Genomic DNA, 13,467 nt, shown 5'->3' with positions numbered 1-13,467 from the left:
AACATCTCTTTCTTCCTTAGTCTAACATAGTAAGCATATATACCCCTGAAAAGTCTGAAACCCAACTGCTCTTGAATATTAAGCATAATTAATAATAATTTGAGAGTTGTTTGAAATTTGTCTCTCTTCTCCCCGTGTTCTTAGAAACCCATTGGATAACCACAAAATACTAAAGCCTAGCCATGCTCTTGTAATATCATTTTACATGTCTAAATAACTAATAGCTAGAACCTAACACCAAGATACAGAAAATATCAACAATTATCACCTAAAAACTAAAGCAATCAGATACTAGTTGATAGCCAAACAGGCAGGCATCTACACTCAATCTAAATGTGGAAAAAAAATTAGTATATTCACACTATACAATTTTTTTAAAAAAAATTCTCTTTCCTAGTAACAAAAGAGGGAGGTGCAAATTGGCAAAGGTATCACCCCCAATCTTCAAGAAAATTTAAACTACTGGAGTTTCTCTCAAGTATTAGGTGCTTGCCATCTGTCCAATCCAAATGCAAAGCTCATAAGAAAAATAAATTGTAGGCAAAACATTTCTCCCTATACCCACTAGGCCAATACTCCTTTCAAATAAAAAAAGAAGAAAGCAATCATAAACTGGGAGTACATTCAGCTCAAAATGACTTCTTTACAGCTAAAATCTTTTATACATGATCATTGTTCCTCCAAAAGACACAGCTCCAAGCCTCCAACTCCACAATCCACATAATCTGTTCTCTTCTTGAGGTTCCAAATGAAAAAGAAAAATATCAAAAAAGAAACAGCATTCAGAGATAGACAGCTTCTACAGACTTACATTACCTATTGTGCCAATACCGGCCAATAAAATTCCCATCCAATCTACAACATTCATAAGTTCCTTCAAGTAAAAGTGGGAGAAAATGGAAAGTATCGCAAGTCCACATCCAGAAACAGGTTGAATGACAGATACCTGAAACAGTTTAAAGGGATCGCAAATGAAATTGGTTTGAAAGAAATATGCCAGCTTAACACAAGCAGAATTTAAGAAGGAAAGTACCAAGCTGCTGATGATAATTTATAAGTGTTGTGTGCAGAATAGGCCTCAATCATACTTGAAAAATGGGAATAAATTACACAGGATTAAAAAAAAGGCTATTGAGAAAAAGATGCAAGCACATTGTGCAAAAGTGAATTTCTAGACACCAATATAGCGAAAAATTTTCAAGAAAAAATGAATGTCATACAGACCAAGAAGATATAGAATACATGACTACTGCAAGAAGTATCGTGCTGCTTCTTTTATAGTGTTAGACTCAAGCAACAATAAATAATAGTAACACATATATCAATCAGTGTTGGAAATTTTATCCCCATGCTTAAAGCAATTTACATGCAGGTACTACATATCAAGGTGATAACCAAAATTCATAGAAAGAACAAAAGAAGGGAAGAGTAAATGCAATCGATAAGACAAGCAACATTATGGGTATGTTCAGCAAAAGCTTTTCAAGTAGCGTTTAGATTTTTGAACACGTCGAGACTCTTGTATAGGTGAAAACTAGTGTTTGGTAAAGTAGCTTTCAGAAATTGAGGTATGTTTCGGAAAAGCTAAATAAAATAAACTTTTAAGATAAAAATAGATGTTGCAATAGCTTTTGAAGGTAAACGTAATCCATTTTTCGTTCTTTTATGATCTAATAGCTACTTTTACCAAAAACCAATTATTTGAAGGCCAATTTGACAGCCAAGATTTACCAACTGCTATCCAACCTAAAAATTAGTAAATAGGGATTATAAGCTACTATGATAGCTAGCAACTACCACAATAACTACTTTTGACCAACAAGCCCTATATACATGAATTGCATAGTATGTCTTGATGTATAAAGGAAACTCTTAAGTTAACTCTTCCATCAAAGTCAACCTTCAAAATTATCCGGGACAGTGTGTTAGCTGGGTTGAAATTGCAATGTACACCAAATATTAGATGTCATAGAAAACCCAACACGAAAGGATTTTATACTTCCACACCATCTACATTGTCCATCAATCCTCACCTCATAACAATAAGCATCAAAGTACATGTTTCAAGATTTTCTTTTACATGAAGCCCAACAAGAGCAGGCACAAACAATTTCAAACTATTATAAATTTGACTTTTAAACAATTTTCTCATTTCCTAGGACATTCAACTCTTACCTTTGCTATCTGTCACAGGCAAATCCAAACTCAAAACAATTTTAGGCCAATAACAAAAATATTTAAACATATAGCAACTACTATATTTAGTAACTTACTGGAGCAAGAGATAATGCCCTTAACATCAAAAGTGCACCACCAATGTCCATCAGAAATCCTGTCACCCAAGCTTTATTGAAGGCATACGTCCTGATCACCTAAAAGCATACATGAGATCAGAGAAGATTTAGACAAAAATCGCTACAGAAGGAGATTTTCATATAGCCTTAACTAACATCAGATATGGTAAGCTTGAGGAACAACTAGATCTAGGGGATAAAGGAAATATGAGAAAGGGGGATGACGAGAGGTACACATCAAACAATGACACTAGAACTCGGTGATACTGGATTTCAGGATGAAAATTCTTGTTTTATGTGGCCTAAATTGGGGGGGGGGGATAAACTTGCAATGAACTAGCCTAAGATAGAGGGGTACTATTGGTAGCGCAATACCATTCAGTTAGATGTTAGCTTGAGGAATAAGTTAGAGAGTTAAGAAGGGAAGAAATCCTATACATACAGAAAATTAGGGAGAGAGAAAACACGTTAGAAATTGATGAGTGTTATGTTGAGCTTTTAACACTTCATTGGGAAAAATCAAGCCTCTCGAAAGCTTGAATTTTTTAATTAGATCATCTTCCTCCTTAGCTTCTGTCATTTATGACGTTTAAGCTATGCTGATTCAAACCAAAACTCTATCGTTTAACATCACAGGAAGCTAAGAGAAACTGTGAACCAAATAAAGAAACAACATAGATACTAAGTATAAGCATGGTAATTCTTCCTTTCATCCCCCGCTCCTCCACCTTATCCCATCTACGACCACATTTTTTTATCGATGACCCATCTACGACCACTTACTTTAGCCTCCAATTACTGTTACCCCTCAATTAATTTCCTCCATTCCACGCATACCCTTCAAGAGATCATATAAATCAAGTCACCAAAAGTAAAACCAAGTCATTTTTCGGATCATATGTGATTCCAAACTACACAAGGCCCAATTGTTTCAAAGGATCAAAAAATTTCTTCACCTATTCAGTTGATAAAATAGTACTAACAAACTACTTTCCTCAAACAATTCCCAAAAGAAAGCTATCAAATATAACACATACACACATAAATTAACTAAATACAAAACTATAATATGAGTCAACTACCAACTTATTACACTTGGATTAACAAAGCAAGAATCAAACAGGAACACCCTAGATTCCAATATTAACAATGTTATCATCAAAAAACAGCAAAAAACCAACTTAATACAGATTACCACACACTAATAACTCATAATACAACATTCAAACCCAAGAAAAACTCTCTTATGAGCATTATCTAACCGATATGAATCTAAAAAGTTCACCAAACATAAAAAGTCAAAAAAGAAAAGAACCCACAAAATCCAACCGACAAAAAATCATCAGAATTTCACAAATGCAAATCAAAATAAAGGGTATATAGATCATCATACAAAAACTTAAAAGGGGGAATTGAATATTTGAATACCTTGAATTTGAAAGAGAGAGGGGGTAAAATAAGGGTGCCCTTTTTCTGCAAGACTTTGCCAATGTTATTGCCGGCCGTTGCCGCTAATGTTAGAAGCACAGCTTCCCACATCTCTCTCTTTCTCTTTCTGTTTCTCTCTCCTCTGCAGATTGCAGATGGGAAGTGTTTTTATTAATGTCGTGTGATTTGTGAAGCTTGATACTGGTATAAAAATGGACGTGTCATGTAATGTTTTTATGTAATGGCGTTTTCTTTGCTGGTTCTCTGATGTAATATGCCTACGCTTCTCCTTTCAAAGGCACCTCAGCGGCTCAGCTAATGAAAACTCATGTCCGAGCTAGGATTTGATCGCAAATAAGTACATACACCCAAGTATATGTAGAATGTAGAGCATGGTGCTCCCTTTTTTAAACTACGTCGTTTTATCATTTTTAGAGTCTATAATTTTAAAAAATTATTGTTATCTGTTTCCTTAAATTTTGCAAGTAAAGATTCCTTTTTCAAATTTAAATTTAAAAGGTATATGTTCTTTTACCTTAAGTGTAGATGTTCATTTACTATATTCTTTTCATTATAACATTTGTTCTTTTATAAATATAGATTTACACGTTCTTTAATTTTAAGCCGTGTGTTCTTTTTTAAAATAGAAAAGTTGTTGAAAAAAGTTTGTGTTCTTTTATATTCATTATATGTTCTTTTTGGGTGCACAATGAGCATTGTGCACCCTAGTCCATAATCCACGCTTTGGGATTCGATGCTTTCTATTCACCTTACCACTTTGTTTGGTACTTTTTTATTTTATTTTTCTAATAAAGAAAGGAAAAAGAAAGAAAGAAAAAGTACATAAATGGAAAAAAAAAAAGGAAGTTAGTTGTAGTTTCTAATGTTTGGTATAATTGGTGGATTTGAGAGGAATCACATGTTTAATGATGTGTGGGAGGAGCATCAAAATGCACAATCCTAGTTCTGTTAGATTCTTTATAAAGTGTCTTAGTTCTGTTAGGAGACCATGTATTTTAATTGCTTTATAATTCTTTATTTTAGGTATTTGGATGATAAAGGAATCCTATTATGTTTAGGAGTCTAATTCCTTTGTCATATAGTCTCTCTTGTTAGGAGTCTAAGTTAGATAGGATTTGTTAATATTTATCCTAGGCGTGGCTATACTTATCTTAGGCGTGTGATATGCTTGAGTTAAGTTTAGCTACGAGTTTTATTGTTTATCTTCTTAGTTGCTGATGTGATTGTGGAAGCTTTAAAACAAGAACAATGTAAAGAACACTTAAACATTGAAACTTTGTAACAAAAATACTATAAAGGTTCGAACTTGGTGACGAAATGTTATAAAGATTGTATCTTTAAAGGGAATGCTCTATATGTTCCCTCGAGAACTAGAGGATATCTACCTAACCTCGATTAGGAGATGCACACAAATCAAGATTTATGTATTCTTGGTACGACAACCAAAATCAATGCAAACATGCAACTTGACGTTCTTTTAAGCAAAAGCAAACAACAAAACTAGTTTATTAATAGGAAAATTTGTCAGAAACCACCTTTTATAATCACTTTTTTGTGAGAAACCACCTTTTAAAAAAAATTGGTTAATTAGCCACCTTTTTGGTTCTTTTTTTGTTGGAAGCCACCACTTGTCGGAATTCGGCGTTGACCTTGATTTTCCGGCGTTGACCATCAGATTTTCGCTATTTTTTTCCAGATTTTCGCCATTTCTTCCACTTGAGATGTCGGGGGATGCAAGGGAGGAGATGGGCTTAGGGCTTGGAGGGTGGGGATGGTCGTGGGGGGTGTTTGCCGGCGGGTTGCGAGGGAGGAGGGGGTTGCCGGGGGATGCGAGAGGAGGGGAGGTTGTCGGGGATGCGAGGGGGGAGGGTGGGTTGCCGGGGATGCGAGGGGAGGAGGGGGGAGAAAGATAAAGGGGGAAGAATGGCGAAAATCAGATGGTCAACGCTGGAAAATTGAAGTCAATGCCGGATTCCGGCAAGTGGTGGCTTCCAACAAAAAAAATAACCAAAAAGGTGGCTAATTAACCAAATTCTTTTAAAAGGTCGTTTCTCACAAAAAAGTGATTATAAAAAATGGTTTCTGACAAATTTTCCTTATTAATATGATTCGTGCAATATAAATACTACACGCCTAGTGCCCTAGCATAACAAATTCCACCACACACTAAAGTCCTAACACACACTAACAACTAATAAGATAAACAACAGCTAAGAAGATAAATAATAAAACTCCTGGCTAACCTTAACTAAAGCATATCACACGCCTAGGATAAGTATAACAAATCCTATCTAACTTGGACTCCTAACAAGACTCTATGACAAAGGAATTAGACTCCTAAATATAATATAATTCCTTTATCATTCAAATACATAAAATAAAGAATAATAAAGTAATTAATATACATAGTCTTCTAACAGAACTAGGACACTTCATAAAGAATCCTAACAGAACTAGGATTGTCATTAGTAATGGAAAGAAAATGAAGGAAATAAATAAACATAAGTAAAAGCTTCTTAGCTTTCTTTCCTGTCAAATTCCTCCCATTTTGGGAGGAACGGAAAGCAAGGATTTAAGAGTATTCTTTTCCTTCCCCTTCCTCTCCTTTCCAATCAAATTCCTCTTATTTTCTTTTACCAAACATGAGAAAGTTTTTTTTTACCTTTTCTTTCCTTTCTTTTCCATCCAAATCCTTCCTACCAAACAAAGCCTACAAAAAAAAAAAAAAAAGTTTAACAAGTTATGGGTTGGGTTTGGAGAATTTAGGTGAAAAGACTACACTCTTAGATTATAGATTATGTTATTTCGAGCGAAGTAAGTTAATCTGGCCCGAATGTATTAAGATATGATAAGTTTTGACAGGAATATATTGGATTTATTCTTACTTGGATCTTTGCTGTCTAGTCAGACTGAACTTTAACCGTATTTTAACAATGCCTTATAAAAATAACAGATTCATGTAGGATCTTATTAGATTTGTCTCCAAGTGCATGTTTCAAAAACCTAATTTTCAGTGATGTTTTAGACATGGAATCAAGTGTAGTTGGCAATAAGCTAAACAGAGTAAATAGTTAGTTGTTCTTGTATGAATATTTGATCGGGTCTAGTTTGATATGCTTTTAATAAATAAGTAGTAAGGTTCTAAAATAAGGTGAAGATAACATTGTCGTAGAGGTTTTTCTTATTTGGCCAATTAGCTCAATATACATATATGTTTATTGATTATGGTGAAAGTATATATATATCATGGTTGTGGCTGATGAATTTCAAGTAACTTCAACGCTCAATATCAACCATTTGTGAGTATACAGTATACTAGAGTTTAGAGTGGTACAAATTAATTGCATTGTCAAATGACTTGTGAAAATTGCAAACAAGGCATTATATTACTTTTTGCTAAGGTAAAAATCAAATTAACTACTTGAATAATGTTGTAAAACTAGTATAACATATCATTTCTTTTTAACAATGTTTTGTGTAGGATTGTAATGGTGCTCCAAATTATGTTTATATTTTCTAGGAAAAAAAGATGCAACTCATATAAATAAAATAGTAGGAGATGATGTTGGTAAAGCATTTAGATGTTGTTAGGTAAATCAAGGTTTGAGAGCTTATCCTGATTTTCGATAAGGTACTCCTCTACTGAAGAAGAGTTTAGGGCATTCACTATAACATTAAACATCATATAAATGTTAAGTATGAAATTTCATGTGTGGTCAGAATATTACCAAATTGAATAAGCGGTATTGAAAAGTTCATATTAGTAAATTTGATGAAAATTTTGTACATTGATGTTTCAATTCATCTTTTGCTTGAGGATAACTATATTTGTAGATGTCGTAAGGTGATTATTAATGACAAAGTTCATATCTCCTCAGAAAAGATAAATCAAGAGGAGATAAAGAGAAAATATCAATTCTACAAGATAAGAAGAGAAGAATTAGAATATGAATGCAAATGTTTTCCAACCATTTTTTCCAAGAAAAAGATTTGAATGTTTGTACTCAATTGGTTGATCCATGCTATAGTGAGCAAATCTTCACCCGTTCAGCAAATTGTTTCCGATTCATTTATCTTTTGGATATCCTTCTTCCACCTGTCACCAACTCCATCAGTTTCATTTATCTAATTATGAGTCAGATCGAGCAACCATTAGAATGCAATCTAAATCTATAATCTTTATTCTGGGCTAAGAATTTGCATCATTGAAGAAGAGGCCTACGTTAAATCAATCGAATTAGGTATTTGAGGACACTTACATAGTTCCAAACGTGTCGAACCTAATGGGTCTCATTAATAGGTCCACACTCTATCCAACCAATTACATCCACTCGATTAGCCATAATACCAACGTTAAGACAATGCCTCTTCGATTAATTTCAACATAGGCCTTTATGGCCTTTCAAAAAAAAATATATAGCCGTTTTTGGACTTGTCCTTTGAGCGCACACCCTTTATTCCATGAAGGCATGAACAACTTGTTGTAGCTGGAGTATAATGCAATACCTAAGTACATGACTAGGGTATTAGCAAGAACAAATGATTATGGTTCGTGTCACGAACCCAAGTACGTCTTATTATTTATCAAACTAATAAATCGAGGCGGATTTTTCATTGGGGAGGGTAGGGGACCCAACCCTTTCTATATAATATGAAATATTATAATATATGAATTATTAATTGGGGTTCAATATATTTGTTTCGAGTAAGGGATTGAAGTTTCAAAAATCTAACAAACTCCTCAAATTTTTTTGTCAAAATTCTGAAATATGTTCTAACGTTATATTAGAGCTCAATAGTCATTTCGGAGTACTTATTTATGCACTCAACACTAAAAGAGTAGTTTTTGCTTGCAATATGCCATACATATACACCAAAATTCCAATTGCAGCTCCATTTAAAAAAGAAAAATTACGGCTTGTATTGAAAGTTATGTTTGACTTTCATTCTACTTCAGATGTGCACATCAAATTCTCCATACTTCGACATAGATATGAATACTTCAAAGATTCATCTATACTAATATATTAAAAGGAGTATAGGTTTTGATCCCGTGATCTCAAGTTCATGTACTAAAGTTTTAACCACTAGACCAAGTTGTATTTAGTGCTATCATATCAAAGTACAATATTAATAGATGAAAATTTTCTTACCCGGAGCATAGCCCGGGCCTAATAACTAATTTTGCACTAAAATCAGATTAATTTTCACAAGATAGTCTACTCACACACTTAGACTGTTAGACAAACACACCATATTCGACGGAAGTACAAGAAAATTACGCCAAAGAACAATATTCTTTAATTTGTTAGATTTGGGTAAACCAAGATGGTAGGTGGGGGTAGCCACAGGCGACAGAGGAGGGGGTAGCTAGGGTTCAAAGATTCACCATCTTTTGTCATGGTGGCTCAAGGAAATTTGCGGCGGAAGCAAGGAGGGGTGCACAACACTAGGAGAGCGAGGCTAGGGGATCGAGGATAAAAAAAAAATCTTGGTTTTAGGAAGATTAGTGTGGATGTGATTCCATGCTAGATTTGGGTAAACTCTACTAGTTCGGAGTATTTCCATTGATCATACTATATAGATTACAACCAAAAGGATATTTTAAAATTATTAGGAAACCTACTATCTAGAGTAAAAGTTTAAATACAAGATATAATCCTAGTATATTTCATATTTATCATTCTTAAACCCCTACTTTACAGTTGCCTTTGATTTACATGGAGCCTCCCCAAAATAATGTACGGCAATAGGCTTCCAGGGGTATAAAAGCAACCCTATCTTTAACTAATCCGATAGTCCCAGTAAATGACAATGCTCATGGACAAAATTAACCAACTATAGTCACTAGCATTGCTACTTAGACATGTATTAAGTGTTTACTCGGATACGGGTTTTCAAGTGTTCGATTCGGCTATTTTGTAGAAAAAGTCAAGTTTTTAGTTCGAAATGAAGTATCCAAATAAAGTATCGTATCAAACACGACACAACATGATACGTGATTCTTGAGGCTAGTAATCTATGTCAGCGTATATATCTCATTATCTTGAATGAAAATGAAAGTTTATAAATTAATATGTCAATATAAAAGCATATCCCATCTTATAAAAGTTTGAGATATATTCAACCAGAGATGCAGCAGCAGCACTCATATCTTCAATGTATCAAAACTTATTATAGACACCATTTACTCAGCTACTCTGTTGTATCATATATACAGCATAAATGCCAGGAAAAACTTTAGTTCCATAAATTAAAATATAATTCATCCTACAACTTTTGTTGGTCTAACAATAAAAAAAAGCTTATGAAGCATATAAATTCTCAGACCAAAACTGCAATAAAGAAAAGAAAAAAGATGCTATCTAAAATCTGAAAACAGTTAATATAGGTAAAGATCATAGAGATACTTAATTTGGATAGTTATATGTATAACGAATAATACTGAATGTTTACAGCATGGCATAAGGGAGAATCAAACAAACAATTCTTTGTATTACATTAGCAACCCCTCAAAAACTACAAATTCATATCATACATTTGCATCATTGGCATATTTTAGTGACATTTTTTGTAATTTTTATGAAGATCTTTTTTTTGGGAAATATTCACACATTTTTCCCCACAATCACGAAAAATTGTCACCCATATATGCACTCAGCACTCAATAGTCAATACTCCTATATACTCCCTCCGTCCCATAATATAGTGCCTATTTCATTTTTGGTGGGTCAAACTTTAAAATATTTGACCGAAGATTCTCATTTGTATATATAAAAAAACATATTCATGTGGGATCTTGTTAGATTCGTCTCAATGTATATTTTCATAATATCAACCGTGTAAAAAAGAAACAAGCATTATATTATGAGACGGAGGGAGTATAAATTAAGCAAAGGAAAGGAATAAAAAACAGTGGTACAATTTTCAATGCCATGAACATCATATAACTAATCCAAAATAAGTATCAATCCCAAATTCCCAAATAAGCAAAACATAAAAATGAGAAAAATTTAAGGACTTACAACAACCCAAATTTGATTAATTACCAAAACCCATAAATCAATTTCTCCTTAATCCAATTGAATCCCTTCTTAAAAGATCCTTTGACTTTACCTTCAACAGTGTATGATCTGTAAGTAGCAACCCTTCTTTTCCTCTTAAATTCTGGATCACTAAAGCACCAAACTTTTGAATGTGACATAGTTTTGGATTTCTTCAGCTTGTTATCAAAATTATTATTTGGAATTTGGGTGTCAAAAACATTATTGTTGTTTCCATGGTATGGCCCTAAACTGTAACTCTTTCGATCATTCCAAGTATTTTTGGTAGTATTTCCATGGTAGAAATCAAGCTGCATATTCCCATTTTGCATATATGATGATCTTTCATCAAGATCATCCATGAATTTTTTTTTGTGTTCTGGGTTGAAAGAACAGAGGGAAAAAGGAGGAAGAAAAGTCGTTATTTGTGTCTAGACTTTGTTATGTGTTCATATATTATGAGATTTTAGTTGATGAGATATAAGTAGCTAAGACTAGTATAAAAAGCAAGCTAATTCCAGCATTTTGCGTGTTAAACGGAGTGGAGTGGAATTATATGGTTGGTCTCGACTTGTTAGTCTTAATTTGATAGTCTTTACCTCTTACTGCAATTATTGCAACCTCGATCTGTTTAGGTGACTAGGTCAAAGGTGGTGAAGAATTTCGAGTGTACTGTTGGGACTTTGGAGGTAATTTGTAATTTGTAAATTGTAAATTGTATTTCTCATCCCTCCTTTTTTTTTGTTTTTTTTTTTAATGATGATGTAACTTCTCGATTTATTGCAGTTACTTTTTTATGAGAAATAATATTTTAATTCTTTTGCAATTTACAATTTAAAGTAGATTTTTTTATCCATATGAGTCACGAAGGCAGTACAAAGAAGGAGTGGGAGGATTCGATATTGTGACCTATCGTTCACAACACTTTGATCTTAACCACTAAGGGCCTGTTCTCTTCGGCATAAAACAGCTGAACTGATGAACTGAACTGAACTGAATTGAACTGAATTGAATTGAACTGAAATGAATAGTGATATGTGAGAGCAAAAGTATTGTCAAGAGCTGAACTGAACTGAACTGATCTGAACTGAACTGATCTGAACTGAAAATAAGTTGGGGAGAACAGACCTTAAGCCAAGACATCCTTGGTTTAAAAGTAGATTTTTGCATGAGATGAAACCTAACTCAAATTTTCCAGGATTGACTTCCTCTTTTTCAGCGTTTATCGTCACTTTTTTCTAATTACAATTCTTTGTTTCAAACCCCCCCCCCTTTAACTCCAATTAAATATAAACCCACATTCTCTCTCTCCATCACGAGTGTTTGCTAATTGACGGTTAGTTGTTGACATTCTTATTTGCTAGTTTGATCAGTTGGTTGTTTTATCGGTTTTTCTTGTTGGTTTTTTAACTATGTATTGTTTATAAATATGTTAGGTAAAATAAGTTATTAGTGTTAGTTGTTTAATAAAAAAAAAAAAAAAGTCAATATTCAAAACATAAAATCTTGTAAAGCTAGCTTGTTCCTTTTGGTTGATAGACTTGCATTAGCCTTGTCAATTAATAAAAGTTTAAGCAATGCATGCAATCCGCAACATTGACCACTTACTCTTCGAGTCATTACTTCACTACCAAACTATAACTTCTTCTTGTAGGAAAACACCGTACCGAATCAAATTCAATAGCATTATGCTTTAACAATCGAGTTTAATTAGCAGCCACTTAGTGCTTTGATTGATTCGATGGACCTCGATGTAGGCTATGTTTTCACCTGAAATTTTCTGATCTGAACTTATCTGATCTGATCTGATCTGAACTTATTTTTTCTGAACTGATCTGATTACAAGATCTTATCTTTTAGATTTCTCTCAATATAAAAGAAAAAACATAGTCATGTGGGGTCTTGTTTGATTCGTCTCAATGAATACTTTATTAATATTCAATTATTATAATTTTTACTAATATGTAATGAAAGATATTTTATAGTAAAAATGAGTTTAAAAACTAACAGATCTGATCTGATCGGATCTGAACTTATTTTTTCTGATCTGATCTGATCTGATCTGATCTGATTAGATCTGAAATAAGCAAAAATAAGGTGAACTGAACATAGCCGTAGTCATGAGTCATCTCCGTACATCCTAAAATTGAAGAAATATGATCCTTGTAAATCTTGATCTCATTTTTACATGCATTATTATTAATGACTTGTCCATTAATTCAATAAAATAATTTTCCTCCCATCAAATAATAAAGGAAAAATTAACTGGACTACGTTCAACTACAGTTAGTCTTTCAAGAATGATCTTAACTCTGGATTATTACAACAATATCCCACGCTCCCTAGGGGTGTGCCGAAATATCCGATCCAAAAATCCGCCTATCCGATCCGATTTTAAGATTTCGGATATTTCGGATCGGGTATCCGGAAAAAAACGGGTTTTCGGATCGGATGCGGATCGGGATTTTTCAAAAATTCAACGGACCCGATCCGAAAATCCGGCGATCCGATCCGAAAACCCGGTATACGATCTGAAAACCAGGTGGTCCGATCCGAAAAGTTCGGATATCCGAAAATTTTGGATCGCAATTTCCCCGATCCGAAATTTTCGGATATCCGAATTTTTGGATCGGATCCGATCCGATATCCGACATTGAACACCCCTAACGCTCCCAACTATA

The 13,467-nt window shown here is 33.7% G+C and overlaps 2 protein-coding genes across 2 annotated transcripts in view; both read right to left on the bottom strand.

Annotated features, from left to right (window-relative positions):
• Positions 1 to 4,056, bottom strand: part of LOC104886609 (probable magnesium transporter NIPA9) — a 12,870-nt gene extending 8,814 nt beyond the window's left edge. Inside the window, exons 1-3 of the mRNA XM_010671071.4 lie at positions 3,723 to 4,056; positions 2,274 to 2,372; positions 817 to 946 (exon numbers count right to left, since the gene is read on the bottom strand). Of these exons, the coding sequence (XP_010669373.1) occupies positions 817 to 946; positions 2,274 to 2,372; positions 3,723 to 3,833 (340 nt within the window). The 5' untranslated portion in view covers positions 3,834 to 4,056. The remainder of the gene's footprint in view (positions 1 to 816; positions 947 to 2,273; positions 2,373 to 3,722) is intronic.
• A 6,732-nt stretch (positions 4,057 to 10,788) lies between these two features.
• Positions 10,789 to 11,148, bottom strand: LOC104886656 (hypothetical protein). Its single transcript, XM_010671122.1, has one exon. The coding sequence runs from the start codon at positions 11,146 to 11,148 to the stop codon at positions 10,789 to 10,791; it is 360 nt and encodes a 119-aa protein (XP_010669424.1).
• Between the last annotated feature and the right edge of the window lie 2,319 nt (positions 11,149 to 13,467).

This window comes from Beta vulgaris, chromosome 2 (assembly GCF_026745355.1).
Source record: "Beta vulgaris subsp. vulgaris cultivar EL10 chromosome 2, EL10.2, whole genome shotgun sequence".
NCBI lineage: Eukaryota > Viridiplantae > Streptophyta > Magnoliopsida > Caryophyllales > Amaranthaceae > Beta > Beta vulgaris.
Note: the sequence above shows the minus strand (reverse complement) of the source record. Positions and strands in the feature narration are given on the sequence as shown.

Bases quoted from the DNA above. Each gene is read 5' to 3' on its own strand.
- LOC104886656 (XM_010671122.1), bottom strand. From the start codon at position 11,148: ATGGATGATCTTGATGAAAGATCATCATATATGCAAAATGGGAATATG.